The sequence below is a fragment of the Cydia splendana genome, chromosome 22 (genome assembly GCF_910591565.1).
Source record: "Cydia splendana chromosome 22, ilCydSple1.2, whole genome shotgun sequence".
NCBI lineage: Eukaryota > Metazoa > Arthropoda > Insecta > Lepidoptera > Tortricidae > Cydia > Cydia splendana.
In genome coordinates, this window is record NC_085981.1 from 5,911,614 (window position 1) to 5,931,521 (window position 19,908).

A 19,908-nucleotide genomic window follows, 5' to 3' on the forward strand; every position below is an offset into this window, starting at 1 on the left:
ACCTTAATGGAAAATAACGGGACAGGACATTTTTACTTAAGCATTACATAAATATGGCTTAGTTTGTTAAGTGGGACTTTTCGTACGTGGGTAGGCGGGCTTGTGAGGGATTAAAAGGGATAATTGGATGATCGGGTGTCGATTGTTTTGTGATTTCGTGAGAGCAGTCACTCCTGTGACCTTTGATTCCCATTTTTGGAGAAATTAGCGTTAGATTCAAATTCGTTTATTACATTTTTTTTTCACCTGCCTAGACAACAGCAACACCAGAGGGGTAGCAGAGGACAGTGCGGAGTGTTTTCGGCCTAAGATCTTCCACCATCTACCAGTCTTTGTGAATATTACATTAAAGGAAATAATGGAAAAAAATACGCTTCCGGCAGGACTTCAACCCGCAACCAACGCAATCTGTGCGTTTGCTCTAACCAATTGAGTTACGGAAGCCTACCAGGACCTCATGAATCTTTCCATTCCTTCCCGAGGTTGCGGGTTCAAGTCCTGCCGGAAGTGTAAATTTTTCCATTTTTTTCTTTAATATAAAATTTGGAATATCGCTCGCAGACGTATCTGCATGTTTAAAAATTGGTTCAATCTTTGTGAGTTTTGTGATGTTTCTCTACACCCACTTTAAGATCTCGAGCCACTCTGGTTGATATTTTAATATGCATAAATTATATTTATCTAAAGGCCAAATATATACTGGTTTAACCGAACTGATAAGTTGACTTATGAATATAATTCTGTATATTATCGGAGAGTTGACCGGATATTTTATGTTGAATTGATAAAGAGACATTTATATGAATTTATTTCTTGGGCCGTGTTAGTTATGATGTGTTATCTTTATTGTTCGTTGTTTATGTTTATGGGTCGATCTTATTGGAGATAAATGGACTTGTTAGTTATATAATAAAATACAGTGTGGGAGACGCAATTGAATACGGAAATTACTAATGACTAAATTTATGGGTCGAGAAAAGAATAGAGTTAGACCAAGAAAAGTCTGCAACGATTTTGATAGCACACGCAGTGCAAGTGTTATTTATACGTCATAATTTCATAGAAGTTTGGCGTTAAAAATAACACTTGCACTGCGTATGCTATCAAAATCGTTGCAGACTTTTCTTGGTCTAACTCTAGTGACAAGACCGTCTGTGATATAGGTAGTAGGTATGTTTTTTTAATACTTAACCATAACCAACACAAAATATTGATAGTACCTATAACAAAATTCTGCTTTTTACGGGCAGAGCTCACAGTGTCAGCTGCTAATAAACGAGATTTCTTTTTTGGCACCAGTAAAGTATTAAAAAGAAAATAATGACTTAAAAATGTACGTAACTTCTCTACGTGCTAACAAGATTTATTTTAAAGCAACAACAACTTCTACAAAACGTTTTTAACAACAAAAATCGCAAATAATAAAAAAATACGTGCGTGTCAACCCTGCGCCGAGTAAGACAAGAGTGCCAGGCGACCGCGGTTGCAAAATTCTCTACTAAGGTCATTCACCTTCCTCATTAAGCTATAATTCTATTTACGCGACCTGTCCTTGTGCACGTAGCCTAATATATAATGCACCCCAGGACAAAAGTATGGAAACAGGCTTACGTATATAGCAAAAAAAACTGTGATTTTCATGTGTTGGATTTTTATACCACTAATTAGAAAACAAAATAGTAAAACCGGCTAAGTGCGAGTCGGACTCGCGCAGGAAGGGTTCCGAACCATTACGCAAATAAAGGCAAAAAATCACGTTTGTTATATGGGAGCCCCACTTAAATATTAATTTTATTCTGTTTTTAGTATTATTTGTTGTTATAGCGGCAACAGATATACATCATCTGTGAAAATTTCAACTGTCTAGCTATCACGGGTCTTGAGATACAGCCTGGTGACAGACAGACAGACGGACAGCGGCGTCTTAGTAATGGGTCCCGTTTTTACTCTTTGGGTACGGAACCCCAAAAAATAAAATTTTGGTTACTATAGTTGCCAGTTCAATATCTTTATAATATCATTATTATGATGATAAAATACTTACCGTGTATCTTTAATCCGTTGGGGTTGCCTATTGTAAGTTTTTGGTAGCCAATATACAACAATAATAATAGAAACATGAGATATGGAAGAGAACAATGTTGTTTCAATACTTTCGGCTTTGGGTGTATTTGTGAGAGCGGGAGGAAGCTATCGGCTAGAACGAAATAGTTATACCTACAAACCTACATATACAGTGTGGAAAAAAATTATGGGCTCTGGAGGGAAAGTGCCTTAAAACCTTAAGTTACCTCATTTAACTTAAAACTATGGTTCTAATTACACTACTGTCTACACTGTTTTATAACTAGCTCGTATGATGGTGGCCATTTTTGATGACAAAACCTCCCTTAATTCTAATACAATTTGATCTTTACTTCCAAGAATACCCTGTATAAACACTGGGGAAGAGAAACAGAAACGCCGAAACAAATCACCAATAAACGAAGTACGAACTAACGTACTGCTAGAGACGAGTGAATTATAAAAACTGGCGATTTACAAAAGCCATGTTTGTAGTCGGCGATTAGTCGGGAAAAATGGCCGATTAGTCGGCACTTTATAAGTGACAGAAAAACAGGGCAAAAAGAAATAAACAGCAAATATTTACCTAAGCTTTTCACCTATTTTACCCAAATTCCTATTTAGGGTGCCTACGAAAACTTTTGTTCTAATTATTGACAGTGTGGTCGCTTTCTTATGTCCGATTGTCGTATGAAATATAGCCTTAGGTTTTTTTTTAATTTTTAGTATTACCACCTTTTTTGCCTTTAGGTAGATGAATAGCGCGACGATAGGATAAAACGTTTTTTAAAGTGCATCTGAACCGAACTTATACGAAACTAATGATCTGGCCGACTAGCCGACTAGTCGGCCGACTAATCGCCCATCCGAGCGCCGATTAGTCGGCCAAATCAATAGGCGGTAAGTACATCACTAATTATTATATAAGATGACTTAGGGGAAGGGGGGTCGTCTAAACGTGTATTATTATTTTCTAAAAATGGCACTGGTTTTTTCCAAACTATCGATTTAGTCTGCCTAGGTAATTCTTATGAGATGAGATGGATAGACGATGAATCTGTCAAAACGCCTTCTCTTTGACAAATCATTTTTATACGGTCGTATATAATTACTGTCAGTATCGAAAGTAGTGGATCGGACTACGCGTCAGAAGTATCTAAATTAGAAATGGGCCGTATATTCGGTATTCGGCATATTTTTCAATGTTCGTATTCGGCCGAATAGCTCGGTTCGAACTGTCGAATATTTACCGAATAAAAAAAGCTTTTTTAAGGGCGACGCTAGGTGGCGCAGGTGCACGTCGCGGTCAGGCGTGACTGGCGTGAGACGGTTCCGTTTCTTTTCTTAAACATTCCCGGCCGGTCCGGAGGGGAAAGGTCAAAAACGCGAGTTTTAGGTAGTTTTTTTAGGCCCACCCGATTATCCCGCCGAATATTCGTATTCGGTATGATCTGAACCGAATATTCGTATTCAGCAAAGTCCATATTCGGCCCATCTCTAATCTAAACCATTCTATAATAACTTAGCAAGAGATATGTCGCTATTGTCGCTGTACGTTGAAAAATTAGATTGTGACAGATACTTTTGGTACGTTGTTTCATCTGTTACTATTGAAATTGATGCTTACTGTACAGTAATTAATATTCACTGGTCTCTGGCACCGCCTATGAATAGTACAAATTAAGGACGCTTGTAACAGTTGGTACAATGGGCTCACATGTGGAACCCTTGGCTTAGACAATTCCACCAATCAAGGGGTCGATGAACTTAGGGATTCTCTGAGATTGGCATCGGGCTTTGAAATTGTGCCAAATCATCTAGTTTTAATATCAAGAAAATAGTATCGAATCGTCTATACCTACTTCGTTTTCTTAGCATTAGAAAAACAAGTGCACGAAGAGTTCCGTACCATTACGCAAAAAACGGCAAAAGTTTTTACCCTTTGGGTACGGAACCCTAAAAAGGGTAAACAATCTTGATATGTCTTCTAATTTAAAAACGCTATTAAAAAAATAGTAACTATTACTTATGAAACCAAAATAATGTCAAATCATACATGCTTCTTACATATTAGCTACAACTTAATTTCCAAAGGTGTTTTTCAATAAAAAGACACGTAGAGGCAGCACCCGCCACCAGGGTGTAAGGATTATTGAGAGTTAATGGGATCATAAATGAACTAGGTTATTGGGAAGGGATGGACTATAAGTACTGAGCTATGGGATAAAAAACCGGACGCCTGCCTAATAAAACGGTATGTAGTTTTATTTTCGGCAGACGTTAGTATTATTAGTGTTTTACTTTTGACTTACGCTTATTTTAATACTTACGCAGCATCCATCGTTAAAATTTAAATAATTACCTGTAAAAATAAACAATACATTAGAATATAATATTGCATAGACCTAAGTAACTAAAACAACGAAATACACTGTAAAATAGAACCGTTTTTCCCCCGAAGGGTAAAAAACGGATATTTAGTTTCCTGCCGAAGCTTGAACCACATTATGAGAAATGAAATAAAATATCAAATCACTAAATTAATATTGTACCTACTAATAATGTGGTTCAAGCGAAGGCACGGAGACCTAAATATATAATATACAAAACGGTTACTAAAATTTAAAGATACTCAAGTATAATTGAAAGTAAAAGCGTGACAGAAGAGTCATTCAAAAACTAAAACATCTTCATAATACATATTACTAAAACTAAATCAACACAAATATTAGCTGTCACAGTTAAAAATATTAGTCGTGGAGCCAAACTAATACGAACGGAAGTGAAAATTAGACGGTCGTAAAAAGATACGGCTTTTTATGTGTCACGCGTTAGGTTAGAGGAGTTTATTAGTTAAAATGTAGTTAAGTTGGAGTTAGGTGCAGAAGTCAAAATGTTTAGCGTTTTACGATGTATTTTGGAAGACTTTAAGTCTAAATAAGTCGTCCGCGTTTATAAATTCTTAATATCGTTGAATACGTACTTATGTCAGACGTAACTAAATACAATTTGTAAGCATGAAATGCAAATTTGTACTAAAAGACTTCGGCCATTGGAACGATAGCGATTTTTTTGGGATTTTATACACAGTAATATCCGAAACCGATAGACAAGGTTCAATAAACATTTTGCATTACGTTTGATTTTATTTCCGGTCCTATACACCTTTTTTGGAGATCCGTTAAATTTTTCTAACGTTGTGACGCTTTCTGCACTAGATTTGAAGCATCCCTTTATTTTTTAAGCTGATTTACTTCGCACGGATACAGAAAAGCTATAAAACCGTTTAAATTCTATCGTGTTCAAGTTCACATAATAAATGATGTAACAATCTCAAGACGGTCAGTAACGTCTCTATAATCTTAAACTATTTATCAACAGTCATTAAAGGCATTGTGGTGCGGTCCCACAATACTTACTGCAATTATAAAGATAAGGGTACACTGGTGTGAACGGCACTATACAAAATACTTCTTGTAAAGTTGTAATCAAGAGGTATTAGTTACGACGATTAGCAACGTTCTAAAAAAGGAAGTTTTCAATTCTACAGTTGAATTGAAAGTTGAAAGCTTCCTTTTTGCTATGCTTGTTTGCCACCGACGTGGTATGAAAATTTGTGTTAACTTAATATTTTTCTCAACCCATTTTTAAATACGAGTAAATAAATATATGGAAACGTTTTCGATCAGGGGGGCGATTTTTGAAATTCGATCGCTCGATTTCGTCACTCGGAAATCGGTGGAAAATAGCGATATACTAATTTTTGAAATACGAGCGATAGAAATTTGGAATGTAGTGGTATTGACCACTCGTTTTCAATTCTATTAGTAGAATTTAAATGCCTAGTAGTGGAGATATTATTGAACGACATACACGAAATCGAGCGGTCGAATTTCAAAAATTGGGCCCCTGATCGAATTGGTTTAATCAGCTGTATTAAACTGGGCATTTTTCTGTTCTAAATTGGGCATTTTTCTGTTCAGTCACAGAATTAATAAAAATAAATTGTTTTCCAAACTTGCTTTTCATTGTTGCGGTTCAAATATTGTTTTATGCGGTTCAAATAGTTTTATCAATTATCAAATATTTTTAGTTTTGACATAAACAAATGTTAAGCGCCCCTTTATTTTGTTTTAATCTATATTACCGAAATAAAACTGAAATTCATGAAAATACCTTTCTTCTAAATCACTATTACAACATAACCTAAAAATCCACATACATAAAACCACAAACAACATTTAAATCGTTACATCAAAATACGTCTTATATATTATTTTTCTTTCCAAGCAAGTTATATTTTAAAAAGGTCCATTTGATCTCAATAAAACTAAAATTCTATATTACATAATCTGAAATCCCATAAAGCAACCACAAACAAAAAATTTACTCCACACATCAAAACACGTGTTATTTATTATTTTTGTTTGCAAACATGTCAAAGACAACTCGATTTGCTACTTTATATTATATAAAATCTTTATTTCAATAAAACTAAAGTTCAAGATTACATAATCTGAAATCCCATAAAGCAACCACAGCCAAAAATTTAACTCCACACATCAAAACACGAGTTATTTATTATTTTTGTTTGCAAACATGTCAAAGATCGCGATTTGCTACTTTATATTATATAAAATCTTTATTTCAATAAAACTAAAGTTCAAGATTACATAATCTGAAATCCCATAAAGCAACCACAAACAAAAATTTAACTCCACACATCAAAACACGTGTTATTTATTATTTTTGTTTGCAATCATGTCAAAGGCAACGCGATCTATCACGCGCTGGCGCCGCGCCAAGGATACTATTTCCAACTATTTGGAGCTAATAGTTTTACAGTCCGTGGGTTCTAGCCTTTGTAATTAATACTTTTTATTTTTTTATTTTGTGTTGGAAAGTTTATTTTTGGTTAAATCGTTATGTTTAACGCGAATGTCGATATATAGTCTATGGAAAAAGTAAAAAGAGAAAGAAAAAAAGAGCCTTGAGAAGGAAAACTATTTCCAACTATTTGGAGCCAAGGAGCTAAGCTAAGATAGTTTTACAGCTCGTGAGTTCTAGCCTTTGTAATTAATACTAGCAGATTTTTGTGTTTTTTTTGTTTGTTTGGGCATTTATTTCGAGTTAGGACGTTTGGTTGATATTATTAATGATCGGTTCTTTTTAGGGTTCCGTACCCAAAGGGTAAAACGGGACCCTATTACTAAGACTTCGCTGTCCGTCCGTCCGTCCGTCCGTCCGTCCGTCCGTCCGTCTGTCACCAGGCTGTATCTCACGAACCGTGATAGCTAGACAGTTGAAATTTTCACAGATGATGTATTTCTGTTGCCGCTATAACAACAAATACTAAAAACAGAATAAAATAAAGATTTAAATGGGGCTCCCATACAACAAACGTGATTTTTGACCAAAGTTAAGCAACGTCGGGAGTGGTCAGTATTTGGATGGGTGACCGTTTTTTTTTTCTTTTTTTTGTTTTTTTTTTTGCATTATGGTACGGAACCCTTCGTGCGCGAGTCCGACTCGCACTTGCCCGGTTTTTTATTGAAGAAGATTGTAACGAAAGAAATATATAATATAGTTACTATGAATCAAGAACTTTAAAGGTACTACCTATTTACAACTATTTGTAGCTAATATACTCTGGCAAAGCCACTTCGTCAGTAAAAAAAATTAAACTGTTTATTTCTGTTTGAGTATAGTTTTACAGTTCATGAGTATAGTGCGACATGAATTAGTAGTAATTTAATAAAATGGAACTAAAAAAATCCATACAAAACTGTTGCCATGTCGCGTCAAAAATGTGACAGTTTCGTAGGAAGTGGCGCCCTCAATAATTTTCTTGTGCTTCTATAACCTTTGTAGATGCTGGTAGATTTTAGTGTTTTTGTTCTTTTCTTGTTTTTAGGCCGTTTATTTTGAGTTAGGTCGGCTCTGTTTTATTTGCATAGCAATCTGTCCAAGAAAAAATATATTGTAATTGAATTAGAGTGTCTTGAAAAGGAATATTTGTACAGCTAATTGAAGTTGGAGTCAATAATTTTACAGTTCGTGCCCTACTCGTGTCTTTGTAATTAATACTGGTTTATTTTTGTTTTTCTTTTTTTCTTGTTTTATTTTGGGTTCAGTCTATCCACGTGGATGCTATCTTTCCTATTGGTGAAGTTTAAGGAAAACTGTAAAGTGAATAAAGGAAAATGTAAATAAGGAAAATAATTGGATAGCAAGTTAATTATTTTACTAGATTCTTTGTGTTTGTATTTTATTTTTGTATTAAGCCTGGAAGAGCTAAATAGGTAGGTATTTTTATATTTTGGAAGAAGCAATAGAGTACGTACCATAACCTATTATATTATTATAGGACTACTTTGCCAATAATTTGCCTTTATACTCTAAACATCAAGGTATTGTATTAATTTCTTGAGAAGCGCACTAAAAAAGGATCAATTATATCAAAACGGTATCAATCAAAGCAGCAATCGTATTTATTTCTTCGTAATAAAATTGACTCTCAAATTGTAGGTCAAAAAGCCTAATAAAAAATGTAACTCAAACCATTTCCAAAAAACCGTTAAAATTATTAATAATTCAAAGCATTGGCCCCGCAGAGCCGTTTAAATACAATTTCGGACGCCAAGAGCGCCCTCTAGCGCTTCCGGGACGCCTAGCGACTTCCGGCCCCCCACTTCCGGTACTGTACCGCGTTTTTCCACTTTTTCAAGTGGTCCTCGTACCTTTTTGTCCTGAATGCGCCCCTTTTTACGAAAAAAGACGTATGTTAACCTACAAAAAGTGCAGATACGACCTTATTCCGAAGGGTGGTGTGAAGGTTTTTGGTAGTGCTGGACTCATTATGTTGTAAGAGGCTTTAATGAGACCGAAAGTGTATTTACTATATAAAAAGGAAGCGGTGAAAAATAACTTGATACATAAAGTGGGTCACATGTTGGAGATGCCTGCATTCAAGCGGAGTTTGAAAGGAATTTCTCCCGCTGGATGCGTATTTTACGACTCACAACAAATACAATGCATGCCGAATGAAAAACTGGAGTAAAAACCGGCCAAGTGCGAGTCGGACACGCGCACGAAGGGTTCCGTACCATTACGCAAAAAACGGCAAAATAATCACGTATGTTGTATGGGAGCCTTACTTAAATATTTATTTTATTTTGTTTTTAGTATTTGTTGTTATATCGGCAACAGAAATACATCATCTGTGAAAATTTCAACTGTCTAAATTCTTGAGTTACAGCCTGCATGGTGACAGACAGACGGACGGGCAGACGGACAGCGGAGTCTTAGTAATAGGGTCCCGTTTTCACCCTTTGGGTACGGAACCCTAAAAAGATGAAAACACTAAATAAGATATATTAATAACCAACGGATTAAGACAATTTATACGTCTGTCAGCTTAAACAATATATGAAGGCTATGCCTTCATACTGCTTAAAAAACTAGACATTTTAGTAACTAGTAACTACCTTTGCCCTTGCCCTACCCAAGTACCCATTTACTTTGTATTTTTACTTTGAAGTGGTGGCAAACTATGCATACATTTTATAAAATACAAAACTGTTCAGAGACTTCTGAGACGCACTATGGGCCCGATTCGGATTTTGAAATAGACATCTTTTAGACATCACCATACATCGGCGGGGAACAGAACCCTATGGAGGAACCTGGTCTTCAACAGAAGGATATGATGTCACGATCCTCAGTATTGAGGGACCGACTGAAGAAGAAGACATCACCAAGATACGATAACGATATGTTTAAGATCTAACCTGTCAAATTTGACATTTGCGCGATTCTGGAGATACTGATGAACGATTTCCACAGGATATGACTTAGAGATCCAATTCACATCTAATAGATATCTTACTCTATCTAACGTAAAAGTGACATTGGTTGCCCGAATTGCGCTGCAAAAGAGAATTAGTTGATATCTAAACTATAACGTATCTAGAATGGATCTAGTACGTGTTGTCTCTTGTGAATATCTTGAAGTTCGAATACGGCAGTATGACAAAGTTTACTAGCCATTGTCAACCTTACTGCAACGAGACAAGGTCGACGAATGGTCAATGAGGTGTACACACGTGCCGTGCCGTTTTTAGGTATAGGTGTTAGACATGTGTTTTATGCCTTAGCCACGCGTCGCCGACCACGCGACCACATTAATTAAAAAATGTCGTATCTACCGGTGCACGCATATGCTTATACGACCTTATTGAATTAAACTGAGAAGTTGGCCATAATAATCAACGGGTCGTATCTGCCTTTAGACGTATATGCACGTGCGACCGTATTGAACGAAGCAAAAGCTACGCTATTGTGGAATGAGTCATTCATTACCATTATTGAGACAAACTGTACCAGTTACATTGTACGATAAATTGCTTCATTTGAAGTAACTTGCTTAGAGCTTACCCCGAAATTCCTTTTATAGCTTTCTGTATATCCCTACTAATATAAATGCGAAAGTAACTGTCTGTCTGTACCTCTTCACAATTAAACCGCTGAACCGATTTAGATGAATTTTGGTATGGAGATAGTTTAAGCTCAGGAAAGGACACAGGACAGGTTTTAAACTCCAGGTCATCCCTTAAAAAGGTAAAATGGGTGAAAAGATTCGCTTTGGAAGCGGTATTTTTCTAAATTATTTCGATTTCGGCATACGAAGTCACGGACAGAAGTTATTATATGTAATATGTATAAATAAGAACCTTTTTACCTACCGAAAGCAAAAGTTTTTGGCAATATGGCCCCGAAATTATTTAAATTCACTTAAATCCCTAACAAATGGCGATGTGGTAATCTCTAAAGATCAAGATACAAAAGATTATCATAGTATTGCACCATAAATGTAGTACTTGCACCATAGTACTAGTACTACAATGGACGAGCAATGGGAATCAATTTAGAACTGATGAAACATTTGAGAACACAATTGGTATTGCGAAAGATTTGTTTGTCATTTGAGAACGCGAGTGTAAAATATGTTGGGCGGTGAGAGAGGTTAAATCATAAACAGTCTATTTTAGAATGTTCAAATTTTTTTAGTGTTGTGTTTTTGTACATCAATTTATAATTTAAATACTGTAGGTACTACTTTTCACGAGTATCGATTGAGAAACGCGACATAGAATAGAATAGTTTTTTATTTGTAAACACACAGACAATAGACATACATAGAAAAAACATAGTGAAAAATAAAGTGTCACGAAATGGCCCCATCTCAGCATGTTGCTGGCGACTTCCAGCGCTGATCTTCCGATGAGACCATCAAGTAAGAAATAACCACGGAAGGTAACAGACAAAAAAAAGAAACATAAAATAAGCCGAAAAAATTATTTACACACAGTTTACACAACTAATACAAAAAAAAGAGATACAACATGACGACAAAAGTAAATAGATGACACTAAGTTACAGTAGGTAGAATTACATGGATCAACCGATCGAACTTGTACAGTCGACGTCAAAAATATGTTTACACTTTTGTACCTTACTCCCTTGTAATAAGGCAAAAAGTGTAAACATATCTTTGACGTCGACTGTACCGGTCCGGTCGGATTATATACATGTAACTAGGAAACGCATTTTTATCCAAGCTGAAGCTCAAAAATAAAAAGAAGCTACAAAATATTATTTTACTTCAATATTGCATCCTCCAGATTTAATTACCATGTAGTCCGTTTTTCGACATACTGCATCGTCACACAGTTTTAGAAATTAAAAAAGAAGACATTATGACCATTCGATTACTCATTCATTCACCGACCGGTCAGTCGCAACCAATCTTGTTCATTCGTTTTTCGTGTGCAGCATCGTCAACATCGTATCCTGTTATAGTTGATCGTGAATTATAATTACACATTAAAAACTGTACGAAACATGGGAAAACGTAAACACAAACATAATGACAAGGATATTCGTCGCAAAATTCGACGTTTGGAGGATAAATTGCGATACAATAGGCGCAAAGGTAAAACTACCCGTTATTTTAACAATTTTATTGATTTGTTGTTTTTGTTACTTTTCCTGTGAATACGCTTCGTAAATTAAGTAATGTCTTGAAGTGGTAACACGAGATGTTATCCTGACAGATAATTATTTGTTTCTTGACGTGGTAATACGAGATATTGCCCTGAAACAATAACTTTTGTGCTCCTTAATGTGGTAATACGAGATATTGCCCTGGGCCAATTATTGTATGTACCTACTTTCTTAAAGTGATGATACTGTGATATCGTCCTGAAAGTAACAATGTATTATTATTATTTTAGATTTGGATCGAAGATCTGACTCCTCGATGTCAGGTTCATCACAAAGCTCTTACTATGATAGACAATCACCAGATGTCGAAGATGTTGAAGGCAGAAATAGCGAGTATGGCGAAGACGAGATGCTTCGTGAAGAAGCTTTTATGGAAGATGAGATTCATGATAGTACTCGCGGCTTGGCATCTCAAGTGCAGCCAGTGATGAACAGCCGCATAGCGAGCCCCTTGCCTCAGATCGCAGTGGCGCCAGCGCCAGCTCCAGCGACAGCGCCATCTTTGCCGCTAATACCTACCGTACCGCCGGAACATGCCGCCTCGGTCCAAACTAACCCCGCTCAGTCTGTACTACCCACAGAAATAGATATATCTACAACCGTACTCCCGCAAGAGATCTTATGTATACTGGGAGAGGCAAAAAAGCTAGATGAACCACTCGGTGAGTGCATTCCTGATGAGCTCTCTGAACGCTGGGGGAAAATATTAACGGACGGGCTGGCCAAGGAAGTGAAGCAGTCTCTCGTGGATAAAATACTGATGCCTAGTAATTTTTTACTAGCTCGAGCGCCTAAGTTAAATCCGGAGGTGGCAGCAGTCATTAATGAATCAGCAAAAAATCGTGACATGCGTTTAGAAAAAGCTCAAAATCAACTGGGCCGGGGCATCGCTGGACTTGCAAATTTAGCAAATGATCTTATAAAATCAGAGTTGGATAAACTTGATATCATCAAGAAAATTTCGGAAGTTACCCAAGTCCTGCTAGACCTTCATTATGAAGAATCAATCAACAGGAACAAACTCCTAGTTCCGTTGTTAGATAAGAAGTTCTGGAACACAATAAAAGGGGTTAAAAGAGACGAATATCTCTTTGGTGAAAAACTGGGTGATAAAATCAAAAACTCCAAAGATATAGAAAAGTCGGGTCAACAGATTAAAAAATCCTTCACATTCAACCCGGCGTTCCAGCATCGTAAGCAAGCAGCGCAGCCGGGAAACGCGAGAGCTCCTCCTCGTCAATACAAGCCGAAAGCAACGCCAGCACTGACGACGGGCAGATACTACGAGCCTCAGTCCTCGACGTCGGCGAGGAGGACGACTTCGAGCCAGCGTCGCGGGCGTCACTACTCGAACAACAGGGCGAACGAGCGGAGCCGGCGTTAGAGGTACCACATGCCGGTCGCATACAATATTATTATAATAATTGGTTATTAGTCACCGACGATCCGTCGGTATTATCTATTGTACAAGGATATAAAATTCCAATTGCCTTGCCGATTTCACAAAGGACCGAACCCAATAACCCTCCCTTTTCAAAAAGGGAAATGGATTCAGCAATAGCTAAATTAATTGAATTAGGAGCCATTACGAAATGTAATGAAAATACCCCTGGTCAATTCATTTCGCCTATATTTTTGACTCCAAAACCTAACGGTGATTTTAGGTTTATCTTGAATTTGAAAACATTAAACAAGTCTGTTTATTCTCACCATTTCAAAATGGAAGATATTCGCACAGCTATTAAGTTAGTATCAAAAGGCGCCTACATGGCTACAGTTGACCTAAAGGACGCCTACTTTCTGGTCCCAATACATCCATCGTATAGAAAAATTTTAAGGTTTAGATATGAGCACCTATATGAATTCAATTGTTTGCCAAATGGGTTGACTTCAGCGCCCCTTGTCTTCACTAAGCTATTGAAACCGCTTCTATCCTTACTGAGAAGTCGGGGACATATATTAGTAGCTTACCTTGACGATATCTTGTGTATAGGAAATACTCGAGAAGCTTGCAAAGACACGGTACATGTTTTAATAGAACATTTGGAGAAACTTGGTTTTGTTATCAATTTCGAAAAAAGTATTTTTACTCCTGCTCAAAAGTGTAAATTTTTAGGTTTAATAATAAATTCACAAGCCATGCAATTACAATTGCCTGATGATAAAATATTAAAAGTCTCAGAAATGGCAAAAAATATGCAAGCTAAAACTTATACAAGTATACGTGACTTTGCAAAGTTCGTAGGTACACTCACGGCCGCTTGTCCTGCAGTGGCGTATGGTTGGGCGCATACTAAGCTTTTTGAACGCGAGAAATTTTTAGCCCTTCAAAAATCTCACGAGAATTACGATTCACAAATGATTCTCAAATCGTGTTTACTGGATGATTTTAAATGGTGGTCTAATATTGCGTCTAAATCTCAAAATAAGATGCAAAAAGATACTTATCATTTTGAAATCTTTACTGACTCATCTCTCACCGGCTGGGGAGCAGCTTGTAACGGCGAAATTACTAGGGGGCATTGGTCGGCTGTCGAAGCTCAAAATCATATTAATTATCTCGAGCTTTTGGCAGCCTTCTTAGGCTTACAATCATTTTGTAAATATAGTCGTGATTTAAATGTGTTACTCAGAATCGATAACACCACTGCTATATCCTATATTAATAGAATGGGGGGTATACAGTACCCCCATCTAAACAAAATCACAAGAACGATATGGGAGTGGTGCGAACAGAGACGTATATTTATTTTTGCGTCTTACATTAAGTCACGTGACAATACCGATGCCGACCAAGCCTCTAGACATACCAATATTGACACAGAATGGGAACTTAATTATAAAAGTTTTCAAATCATTCGTAATCACTTGGGAGAACCTGACATAGGTCTATTTGCATCTCGTCTAAATAACAAATGTCGAAGATATGTTTCTTGGAAACGGGATCCCGGTGCTTACGAAATTGATGCGTTTACCTTTTCATGGCGCAATTACTTTTTTTACGCCTTCCCTCCATTTGCGCTTGTTCTAAAATGTCTTCGAAAAATAGTCGAAGATGGAGCAAGGGGTATCCTGGTTGTCCCTCATTGGCCGGGACAACCATGGTTTCCGTTGTTCCTGTCCCTAGTCAAATCAGAAATTATCTATCTGACACCTAATAAAAATCTTTTACTGTCACCTTACAGAGAGTGTCACCCCCTTTGGCGCAGCCTTACCCTGGCGTGCGCAGTGTTATACGACAAGCCTACGTAAAACGCGGCATACCGGATGATTGTATTGAAATAATGTTACAATCTTTATCAAAGAATACTCTTACTCAATATAATGTAGGGTTAAAACAATGGTTCGAGTTTTGTCAGGTGAATAATATTGATTTGTATAATGGTTCTGTTGCTGACATCTTAAAATTTCTTACAGAAAAGTACCATGCAAACGCCAGCTATGGCACATTAAATTCCTTTCGATCCAGCTTATCCTTGATTATGGATAAAGACCGATGTAATAATGATTGTGTTTCGAGGTTCCTAAAAGGCGTTTTCAAAAGTAAACCGTCCTTTCCTAAATATAATTATATATGGGACCCTAATTTAGTCTTAGATTACCTGTCTGGTTTCTTTCCTAATGAGTCGCTAACGATAGAAAATTTGACAAAGAAATTGGTAACTCTTCTCGCGTTGTCAACGGGACAACGTGTGCAGACGTTATCTTTAATAAATGTTGCAGATATCCAGATACAAGAGTCCCGTATTGTTATTGTCATTAATGAGATTATTAAAACATCTGCGCCTAACAGACATAATCCAAGACTGACTCTACCCTTTTTTAAGGAAAAAGCCACTATTTGTCCAGCATCAGCATTATCCTGTTACATAGAAAGAACATGTAATTTTAGATCCACTATAAACTCGAACAAATTGATCTTGACAATCAAAAAACCTATTCACAATGCTAGTCCCCAAACTATCAGCCGCTGGATAAAGCAAACGCTAAGTAATAGCGGAGTGGACACCAAGACGTTCACCGCTCATAGCACCCGGCACGCCTCGACGTCCGCAGCTAGCCGATCTGGTATTTCCACTGATATAATTCAAAGAACAGCGGGGTGGTCGGGAAATTCTCTTTGTTTTGCCCGCTTTTACAATCAACCACTAATAAATACACAGGAAGATTGTGTTTTTGCTCGAGCGGTATTAAATAGTTGAACTAGGTTCATTATGATAATTGATTAGTTGAATAATCTGTGATTATTATTAATATCTTGAATAATATTGATACATTATTTCTGATTAACTTTGTATACCTACAATTGCATAATAATAATAAACTTAAAATTATTAATTATTATGTTGCCTTTCATTCTGCAACCAGCGCTAAACATCTACATGGTAATTAAATCTGGAGGATGCAATATTGAAGTAAAATTTATGGTTAAAAGAACTTACCTAAGTGAATTTCAACCAAAATTTTACGAAATATTGCATCCGAGAGATTTAATATCCCGCCAACCCCAAAGAATAAAGAACCCCATGATGCAGAATAAAAGTCTGGGTTAATAATTATAGCTCTAAAACAAATGAACAAGATTGGTTGCGACTGACCGGTCGGTGAATGAATGAGTAATCGAATGGTCATAATGTCTTCTTTTTTAATTTCTAAAACTGTGTGACGATGCAGTATGTCGAAAAACGGACTACATGGTAATTAAATCTCTCGGATGCAATATTTCGTAAAATTTTGGTTGAAATTCACTTAGGTAAGTTCTTTTAACCATAAATTATATTAGGATTAAGCTACTAGTATCCTATAAAATCGAGATAATATTAAAAATGATTACTACTTCAGTGATAAAAAATCTGCAGAGTTTAATAACCGTTTATACTGACAAAAAGATGAGGTTAACAGTTACAAAATGAGGTCGCAACCAAGTCCAATCAAAAACATCTACACAATTATGCGCCTTACCCCATTGTAAAAAGGCAAAGAACGTAGCCATACCGCACGTCAACTACCAAATAACGATCAAAAAGATGTACAATTTTGTACCTTACATCTTGGTAATAAGGCAAAGAACGCAGACATATACCTCTAACGTCGACCTCACTTCGGATCATTAATTTGACAGTCCGCATAGCTCGAAGTGTTACGAACACCGCGAGTGACGCCCACAAAGCGAGCACGGGTTAAAGGTTGCCGTCTTTAAATGTAGCTCTGTTGGGCAACCCCGGGTTTTCTTAATGGACATGTAATGAGTAACGTAACGTTTTTTGTACGGTGTTCGGATAAGTGGTTTTTGGCATTTGAGCCGAGAAATTATAATCGCGTCCGTCAATTATTTTAGCTCTTCATTAATTTCTTGAGCGCCTTTTTAATTAACGATTTCTTTATTTGTTTCGTGTGCAATATTAGAAAGCACTTTAACTGTTTCATTAACGATTTCGTAACTTTAATATAGTGTACATTACGATTTGTATTGTTTTTTGATCTGAAAAATTATGATCGTGTCCAGATATGATGATTTTAGAACTTCATAACAACCGCGCGTGTATCTCCATTCTCCATTAGTACCAATGTTTTTTTCCCGTCTACAATCATCGTAGTTTCTTTCTTGTATACTATACCTATTTCATGTACTAGAAAGCACGTTTACTGTCTCTTTTTCAAAAAAATCCTTAACTTTATCATTTACTTTAACAATCTTCGCATTTTCTCTTTGTTTTGCAAAACAAACAAAACTATTAGTTACATGGTGTTCTATTTATTTATTTAACTTTTATTGCACAAAACCTTACAGTACAAAAGGCGGACTTAATGCCATGAGGCATTCTCTACCAGTCAACCGGGAAAGCAGAGAGATTCTATCCTCTTAATTTATTTCTTGTGCATAGCCTATTTCATGTACAATACTAGAAAGCACGTTTTTTGTCTCTTATTCAACAATTGCCTTAACTTCCTTTACTTCGATAACACCATTTACTTCAAGATGAATCTTCGCATTGTATCAAATTTGTTTTGCAAAGCAAACAAATCAAAACTCGTAGTTTATTTCTTGTATAATTTCATGTACAATACTAGAAAGCACGTTGACTATCTCTTTTTCAATAATTTACTTAACTTTATCATTTACTTTAACAATCTTCGCATTGTCTCTTTGTTTTGCAAAACAAACAAAACTATTACATGGTAATGTAGGGAGCGTTCTAAAGCCGGGCAGAATCTAGGAGTCACTTGAACGGTTCTTGAGAAGTCGATCAAAGTGGGATTTGCACTGAGACCCCGCCAGGACACACAAAAGGGCTGAACGCTTAATTCTTTCCAAATTGAAAATTTTGTTTTTGTTTGTATTAATTTCACGGGGACTTTGTTTAAAGCCTGGATTAAATTTCGGGGTTGTTTGAAGAGACGATGGATTTTGATTTATATTTTACGTAACCTGTTTTAGAAACGTATAGCTGATCAGAAATATTCGTTACGTAATTATCAGTAGCTTAATTACCAAACCAAACAGTTGCAGCTTATATTTGAATAAATGAATAAATTGCTCTGTAATTAAGTACACAAGTTTCTCTTTTAATTATCAAATGTTTACTCACTATGCTTACCACATTTACATTTGAACAGTTTTTACTTCAGCTTTTAAATGCTTTTACTTAACTTTCAATATGTATGGTCGTCGCAATGTTTGTATGTATGTTTGAGTCAAATCTTGCAAGCTAAATAGTCCCACTTCTCATTATTTCGTTGAGATGAAACTTCACATAGGTACACATAAAGTTGCGTGACAATGACAATGCAATATTATTGGTATAATCTGTCCGTTTTTCTATCAAGTACGGCATAGTAAAAGTATGGCGAACTTGATCTTAGAAAACGGACAGGCTATACCACCGAGCTGATCTGAGGATGGACACCTTCGCATACATCATACTATATGTAAATTGGGTGACAATGCAATATTGGTAGCATCGAGTTGATCTGATGATGGACACAGGAGGTGGCCCATAGGAACTCTGTGATGACACAACGCAACCTAATTGTATTTGGGTTTGTCAGAGTCTCAATATGTATTAGGTGCCTGTTGAAAGCAAAATACAGTCAGTGATAAAAGCTTGTATTAAAAATGTTTTGTGTGTTTGACATAAAAAAAATCCTTCTTCATTTACAAAGTTCCATGTGCCAGCCCTATGTATTTAATATCCGTCGCCGTGAGAGTCAAAGCCTCGGCTGGCACCCCTAATCCTTCAACTTGGGTCTCTTTTGTGCCAGACTAGACGGTTGCATAGTTTTAAATAAATTAGCTATATACACAGACTAGGACTGAGAGCATTGTGGGTGTTAAGTATTTGTGGAGGTATTTGAATTGTTTTACAATTTGAATGTTTGTTAAACAAACTGATCGACTTTGTAATTTTTTTAGGTGATTGAGCTTAGAAATGGAGTATTTTTTGTACATAATATAAAGGATATAAACATAGTCTTCAACCTACACTTAATTATATACCTTGATAATTAAAAACGGGTGGATGGGGATGGATGATAAGCGGGATTTTACCTTCGAAAATGAGCAAGTATAATATTTGTACCTAAAGATACAGAGTATAGGCGTCTACAATATTTTCAATACATATAAGACATGTAATACCTGTCTTATTCCCGACTTGTTTATCAAATTGCATATTTATCATACTCATTGAAGCTTAATATATTCATATTTTCTTATTTAAACTCGGATTAAACCTGTCCTTAACAGGAAATTGACATTTTAATGCGAATTAAACTTTT

The 19,908-nt window shown here is 36.3% G+C and overlaps 2 protein-coding genes and 1 long non-coding RNA gene across 5 annotated transcripts in view; 2 read left to right on the plus strand and 1 right to left on the minus strand.

Moving 5' to 3' along the window:
• LOC134801510 (latrophilin Cirl) overlaps positions 1 to 19,908 on the minus strand; it is a 457,954-nt gene that overhangs the window by 417,597 nt on the left and 20,449 nt on the right. The gene's annotated exons all lie outside the window — the stretch shown is intronic.
• LOC134801530 (uncharacterized) overlaps positions 1 to 19,908 on the plus strand; it is a 458,287-nt gene that overhangs the window by 351,685 nt on the left and 86,694 nt on the right. The window lies entirely within an intron of this gene.
• LOC134801481 (uncharacterized) overlaps positions 11,721 to 19,908 on the plus strand; it is a 183,099-nt gene continuing 174,911 nt past the window's right edge. Inside the window, exons 1-3 of one of the 3 annotated variants that reach the window (XR_010145672.1) lie at positions 11,721 to 12,058; positions 12,360 to 13,515; positions 15,315 to 16,866. Coding sequence is in view for 2 of the 3 variants with exons in the window: in XM_063774090.1 (XP_063630160.1) it covers positions 11,968 to 12,058; positions 12,360 to 13,513 (1,245 nt within the window). In the remaining variant the exon portion in view is untranslated. Of the gene's footprint in view, positions 12,059 to 12,359; positions 14,157 to 15,314; positions 16,905 to 19,908 lie in introns of those variants that run through there. The other 2 variants (XM_063774090.1, XM_063774088.1) reach the window with 2 other exon arrangements.